The 7,360-nt window shown below is 39.7% G+C and overlaps 1 protein-coding gene across 1 annotated transcript; it reads left to right on the top strand.

The window, feature by feature from the left end:
• The first annotated feature begins 3,170 nt into the window (after positions 1 to 3,170).
• LOC131799827 (uncharacterized) lies at positions 3,171 to 7,261 on the top strand. The gene is made up of 3 exons (XM_059117515.2): positions 3,171 to 3,315; positions 4,757 to 4,852; positions 5,314 to 7,261. Exons 2-3 carry the CDS (start codon positions 4,762 to 4,764, stop codon positions 6,138 to 6,140), a joined length of 918 nt encoding a protein of 305 aa, XP_058973498.2. The 5' UTR covers positions 3,171 to 3,315; positions 4,757 to 4,761; the 3' UTR covers positions 6,141 to 7,261.
• The last annotated feature ends 99 nt before the right edge of the window (positions 7,262 to 7,360 follow it).

The raw sequence follows: 7,360 nt of genomic DNA, 5'->3' as shown, positions 1-7,360 counted from the left end.
TTGACACTTCGGCACGGGCATTTTTACGCCCGGGAATGTGTGAGGACTTCAGCAGTTAGAACTGCAACACCAAGGAAGACGTCGATTTAGGGCCTGTTTACATGGTGGTAGGGAACCCCAGGTAGGTGAGGTAACTCGTCTAGGTGGGGTAACACGCCTGTCCATATAATTTCTTATTTTATTTTGATCACGTTTACGTGATAGGTAGGATGATCCGCCTAGGTGGGTTGCCCGGTCTGCCAGGCAGGGTAACCCTGTCAGCCGTAGTGACAATTTGCCATGTAAACGTTGCAAGGTGGGGTAATCCGCCTAGCCGGGGTCGCATTCATGGCAAAAAGCTCAAAAGCGAAACCTGTGTTTTAAAACTTTGTACATTTCCTGGCCGTCTCATGGCAAAAATCACCAGAAACCGCAACGGACACACAAGGAGTGTAAAATGTTCACATTTCGGAATATTTAGCGTTGTAAATCGACCATATTTGGTTTCCCAAACTATTCCGTAGAACGTATTAAGTCAACGGTTTCTCGCGAAACCAAACACCACGTAACAAAACGCGTGACGCTTTCATGAATAAAATACCTATGTGTCCGAGAATTAATCTTTCTTCTTTTTCAAGATGTGAGCTTGGGACGCCTCTGCTCAAACTCCTTAATTGCAAGCAAAACAACACCCCAGCACCCCGGGGTTGTAAGATTGCATGTAAACGCGTTTTATTTTTCGACCACGGCTAGGCTGGTTACCTCACCTACCTGGGGTCCCCAACCTCCATGTAAACAGGCCCTTAAAAATGAATACATATTTTTTTGTTGGAATTTCGCGAAAGAGTGGATGTGTTTACCATCTCTTACGGCGCCACAAGTTAACCTCAGCATAACGTATGAGAGCGGCGTTGAGTTCTAAATGGAAACTTTGCCGTCGGGGTTTCCTTTCTCGGACCACGCAAATTTTGTTGATTTCACTGTAATTTTGCAGCGGCCGGCTACGAAATGTGCACAGTTTTAAACGCACACGTGTGCAGAGCTATTGTTTTGCCACGTCTTCGCTGACGTCGCTGTCGCGGGTTGCTTAAGGTCCCTAACATCAACAAAGGCCTTCCTGCAGGCGAAATAGTATGTAACAATTCAAATTAACTCCACCGAGCAGTACTCTCATGAGGTATTGTTCATTATGCTGTTCAGGGTGGCCTCACTCAAGACGCTCTAACCCGGAATCCTTGAGCTTGACCATTCAAGTGCCAGTTGTAGGGTGCTACTTTAATAAGATGTTTTTCAGTTTCAGTTCATAAATGAAAACCTGTTTTGTAACCATGTATGTTAAAGCTATCGGAGACCAGTCTTGCCGACTTGTGTATAACCAAAACACTACGCAAACAGCTTGAACGTCATAGTAACTTACCGTTAAGTCTTCGTCTATTATCTTTTTACTTTCTCCTCTAATGACGGTTCACTGGCGGACTGAGGGGGGAGGGTTAAGTAAATTTGCCTTTACAGTTCTTTGGGTTAATTTATACCATTCGCTTGTTTTCTTTGACTTATGTATACAAAGTGTACGTGAAATTCTGGGAACACATCTTTAATGGTGATGTGAGTCCTATGGTTTATTGTCAATGTTGGAACAGTGCTACACATGAAAGAAGCAGTGAGTGTAGATCATAAACGCCTTTTTCTTTTTTTTTTTGTTTATTGTTCTTGTGCAAACAACACTAATTACAGTTCAAATTTTGCGTGCGTTAGCTACGTAAAATTTCGTAATGTTGCGTAACGTAGCATCTGTTTTTGTTCATCGCATATTGTTCAGTTTACTCAGTAAGTCCGCTTGCGAAGAAAAAAAATCTATTCCATCGTACTGCACGGTCTGCTGTTAGGCAGTAATTCTACAGCACCGTAACAAATGTAAGTTTTGTATTGCGTAGTTTTCATCGTTATTTTCGTTGTGGTTTTCCTAAGCGTATTTAGTTTAAAGCGTATTTCGCTTAATTTACATTGTAATAAGTTTCCGCTCACTATTTTGCTTGCAGTTTTTAACCGATCCGATCAATACCAATTTGTGTCAGCAATTTTTGAGATTAAATATATTGTAAAGTCGCGTTAAAAGCTGTCTGATTGATTTGCTGAGAGTTAGTCGCCCATGGTAGCCACAATGTGTATTTTGTACCACAAAGCCGTAATTTTGTCATACCATACAGCAGAGGTTCTTCACTTCCGGTTGTCCGTGTCGTGTACCTCAAGCATGTACAGAATCTTGGGCCTGAGTTTTTTTCAATGCTGTCGGCAAGTTTACAGTTAAGGTCGTTTTCTCGAGATTTTTCGTTCCATAATGTTTCTGTCCAATTTCATTTGGACCTTATAAATTATGCTGAGTTCCTTTGAAACATTCTCATAACGGATTGAGGTGGCAAGGTTGTTAAAAAAGCTCATAGAACAGTCAAACCTCGCTTCTGTTTGCTCGACAGGGTAAGACTTTACCAGCTTGTGTGGGATCTTTATACATCAGGTAAATGCCTTTAGTTTGAGCTTTTCTAGTCAAAGTTAACACCTTCAAGTGTTTTAGAAATCTTTTGGGATTTTCTTTGATTTCTGGTGGTGTGAAACTCTGCTACCGGGCTATCGAGGATTGCTAACTTTAATTTGAATACTTCGTTGCAGTGAACTGCCGTCCCGCGTCACTTCAAAACTTAACCTAAGATGCTAACGAATTTACAAAAAAATGCAGAGAAAAAGAAAGGCTATTTAACTAAAAAAAACATAAAAATAAAAATAATAGGATTTAGTGGTGGAAATTCTACGGAGTGACTCCTCTTGTCCACTGACACAAATTGTCAATTAACACTGCAAGTAAATATAGTGTACAAAAATCCCAACTGCCAAAAGGCAAACCGATTGGCTATAGACAAAGTGCAGCCAAGGACTTTAACCCGGAACCCAGCGCCTTACCCACTCAGCCACGCTCAGAAGTGTTAAAAGTGGGGGATTTTTAGTTCCTGTTTGGTGCTGATAGAAGCACTTTCAGTTTCGTTCATTATTTTATTATCGAAACTGAAAGCAACTCGATCCGTGCCAATCCCCAAATTAAAATCAATTTTATCTTTCTACACCTATGTTGATATAACACGACTCCCCAACAACGGCGTCGGCAAGTTTACTGCTAAGATCGTGGTTTTGAGATTTTTCATTCCAAAACGTGTATTTTCTCTCGTGTTTTGAAAGAACCTTATCAATTCCAGTGAGTTTCTTTGAAAGGTTTCCTTATTGGACTGAGGTACGAAGCAAGGTCGTAAAAAAGCTGCTGACATCGCTTCCGTTTCCACAACAGAGGTGAGAAGCTTTACAGGTTTGTGTGAGGTTTTTGTATACTGAGTAAATATTTTTACTTTGAGCTTCTCAGTTGTTGTTTTCTCCTCCAGTTTCTTTTTAACTTATCCAAATTTTCTTTGAATTCTGGGCATGAAGGCGCTGAGTTACAACTGCTGAGATTTTTAACTTTTACTTGAATCTGGCGCTGGGGTGCACTTGTTTAAAACTTACACTCAGAGTTGACGAATGCAACAAAAAGCCACAGGAATAAAAAACTGGTATTTATCAAGGAAAAAACCGAATCAGTCTTAAGTGTTTCGAGGAAAGTTCAAGAGATTGCTTTAATTTTGTGTTTAGTGGTGAGCGAAGCACTTTCACTCTATTTACGAAATTGAAAGTGCTTCGATCAGCGCCAATAACCAAATTAAATATGTATGGTTCTTTTGTTGTTGTTCTTTTTTTTACTAAGGTCCCTAAGGTCACAAAGGATGATCACGTAGGTTGAAGTTACAAATTGTGATCACAGTCTGAAAAATTTTCCGGGCATGATCACGTTAAGTCTCCTTCGCAACCGTGCTTAGACTCGTCATGTAACGGGAAAGGAATGTAGTGCAAAAGTAAGCAGCCGTACGTAGGGAGGAGCGTTGCGTGACGAGTTTAAGAACAGCTACGAAGGAGACTAGACCACACTATTTGTGCGAGTTGTGACGGCTGTTTTCCCAAAGCGATTCTCCGGAACGGCAATTTGAATGGCTGCAATCTAGCATAAAATTTCTTTGCTAATGGAGACAGTCTACATTTCCATCAGTCTTTTCTAAACGGCGAAAGCTAAGATTAGTCTTCACACTGCGTGAAATAATTGCCGCCTGAGCGCAACGCTAAATCATCACGCCGCTAGTTGTATTTTAGTGAATATTTTACAACAATAGTGGCTACGTCAGTTCGTGACAGTCTGTTGCTTCACTAAGCAAGAAACTATAAAGTTCCACAAAGGAAAGTGTGCAAAATGATATCAAATATGATTTGAAGAGTCTCTTAAAATAAATACCTGCTTTAGAATTTTTTTTGTAAGGAGTGCGTGACTCGATATCGGGCAGACAGCGAGACCGCGTGAGAACGTGACTCGTGACAAAAGTCACGTATTGAGTACGAGACTCGCACTAAAACTATAATTTTTCATGCATTTAAGGTTTTTTATTTGAACTTTTGATTGTGGGGTGGAAACTGCTGCTTAGATTATCTTTCTAGATGAAACTGGGTGTGCATATATTTTGAGCTAGAGCTTCCAGCTTTGATTGGTTCAAACTTCGCGGATGTGTTTTGATTTGGGGCGGTAAATGATATGAACATCACACAGTCACTGACACTTATCTCTGTCTTCCACAAGATTAAAACCAACTTACTTTTTACATGACATTGTTAAAACAGGAATTTAAAAACAAACATTTTTTCACATCTTTAGTGGCTATGGAGAAGACTTCAACTGAAGTTTCAATTGTGGACGTTGAACCAGCTGAGAAAGAAATTTCACAGGATGTTGATGAAGAATCTATACAAGGTAAGGTTCACTTCAAGCTTCAGTTACTTTGCTACAAGAACATGCACCGTGTATTCCTGCTGTATATAGATCGTAGCAGAGGCAAAATAGTATATATGACCAACCCGTGGGGTGTACTTCTTAATCATAGGCTGATGGGGATGATCCGCTGGATAGAGTGGCATTTTCACGACCGAGTTGACTATGATCATTTTTAACAGAGTTCATTACAGGAAAGGGGTCGCACATCTTCGGAATTTTGGGGCAAGAAAATTCGAGGAAAGTAGGGACTTTAAAACGGAAAGTTCGTTGTTAAAAGTTTGTTACCAGCACGTATTGCCAAAGTGACCAAGATGGGGTCGATAATTAGCCACAGAATAGACTGTAACGGGGTAAGGCCTTCTGAAAGACCAGCGGCACACACCCACAAAAAATTGGATTGAGCACCCCCTCAATTTACTTTATATTCTTTTCGTACACAGGGGATTGTGACGCTACGATGATGACAGCTTGCTCCGACATTGATCAGCCATTGCTACGGAAATCAGCCAAAATAATACTAGTCTGGCCAAGACAAAGAAATCCCTGTTATTCAGTGGCCTTCAGTTTGTTGTTGCTATGGCAACTAGTTGGGGCAATTCTGTACATGATTCGTGATGTTGCTTGTTTCAGCGTCCAATCCACCGCATATCAGTGCAAAAAAGAGGCCGCTTTCCCTTTTTCGGAAGAGCTAACAATAGTGTGGCTGGCTTCGCTGTGTATTTTCACCGCTATCTTCATAGCTGCTTTACGGAATGTTCCACAGTTCCTCGGTTACAAGGCAATTCTATATCAGCTCATGTTTGTTCCTTCATTCTTGACTCTGGTTCTTCTTCTCACCCTCGCCTTGTGTCGATACATCAACTTATTCATTTCTATCGAGTCTTCATCATCTCGGGTCATAATTTTTTTCTTGATAGTAAGTTATATTCTCAGAACTTTGGCTGTAGGATTTCTAAATTACACCAAGTTAAATTTTTTGAAGCAGAGTGATCCCATTTACGTATTTGTTATTTATAAAATAACGGTCTTCGTATTTTTCGTTGTTACCCTTATCAATCTTATGGCTACCCTTTTGGCTGTGAGTGTGAAAATCCACGAGATGCATAGAGCATATACAGATAAGAACTCCTTGGATATGGATACTATAAACACACTTTTGGCAGTTTTTGGCACCACCACTTTTAGAATTTCCTTAATGAGTTTCTTTTGGGAAAAGCTTTTCACCGACGACAGGAACATCCTTTGTAACCACATCCCTTTAGAGTGAGAAAGGAAAGGAAAATCACAGGGTACCCACTCTTGTCCCCGAAGCCACTCGTTTTCTCTTATTTCAAACACGAGGAATGCTTGTTGATTGTGTTTCTAAGATTTACCTCTTAAGCTTAGTGTGCAGAGGGATAAGGAAACATTTATAAATGAGATATAATCATACAAAGTATAGCTGATTGTATGAAAGTGAGAGAGAGATTAATGTTATGTGAAGCGTTCGAGAAGTATGTCAGTGATGTTAAGTTATATACATATATACAAAGTATCCTAAGCTTTTGGGAGATTTCTACTCCAAATGTAGTCTATTAGGTTTATATTGGTTGCTTTTGGCCTCGCGTCAACAACGGATTATTACAACGTATCAGTAACGTATGAATAAATGGGTTTAGTTGGTAAGGAAACTTTGGTGCTGTAACGGTGAGGGGTACAACAAGATAATTTGGTCTTATAATCCAACTGCACAAAGTTGTTTCAAATAACGTGAATATATATCCCATATGTGTACCGTTGGTTATTTTGTAGAGTAAACAAATCTGTTAAGGCGGTTGGCTGCGCACGCTGCGTTTCTTTATCCGCCTTACTTTTCCCACCTTATGAGAAATGAGCAGAAAGACTTGGCAGGAGAAAAAAAGCAATTGGATAATAAATAGGTTATTAAACTGTTTGGTGTGTAGTATTGCTTAGTATTTTCATTCCTTGTTTGTATTTTGACAAGGCCGTAAGGCAAGTCAAAATACTGCACAAGTCTTGAAAATACTAGGGTATGTCACTGCCAGATAAAGAAAATCCAAAAAGGTCTTTAAGGGAAAAAAACACTTGAAACGTATCCCCTGAACCAGTGCGGTGCCACAAACCCTCCGGGCTCTAAAGTCCTCTGAAGGGTATGCAATCGCAAAATGAAAATACGATAAATAACATTTAATGTTCACGCTGCAGCAAAATGTTTATGAAAATACTCCGAAATGAATTTGTCTCTAATTTTAGAAAGACTTACTTCTTGTGTTATGTAAAGAGTGCTAATGAGAATTTGTAAAAGTGAGATGTAAAAATGTAGTGGACCTTGGAAGAACGCGAGAAGCGCACGAGAAATATTTTAATTCTTATGTATATAAAAACGTTGTGTAGTCAGTTTTTAGCAGTTTGTTCTCGTCGTAATTTTGATTTGTAACTATTGCTAATAAATTATCTTTAAACCTTTCCGGGAGTTCTTTATGATGT

This window comes from Pocillopora verrucosa, chromosome 13 (genome assembly GCF_036669915.1).
Source record: "Pocillopora verrucosa isolate sample1 chromosome 13, ASM3666991v2, whole genome shotgun sequence".
Classification (NCBI taxonomy): Eukaryota; Metazoa; Cnidaria; class Anthozoa; order Scleractinia; family Pocilloporidae; genus Pocillopora; species Pocillopora verrucosa.
Note: the sequence above shows the minus strand (reverse complement) of the source record. Positions and strands in the feature narration are given on the sequence as shown.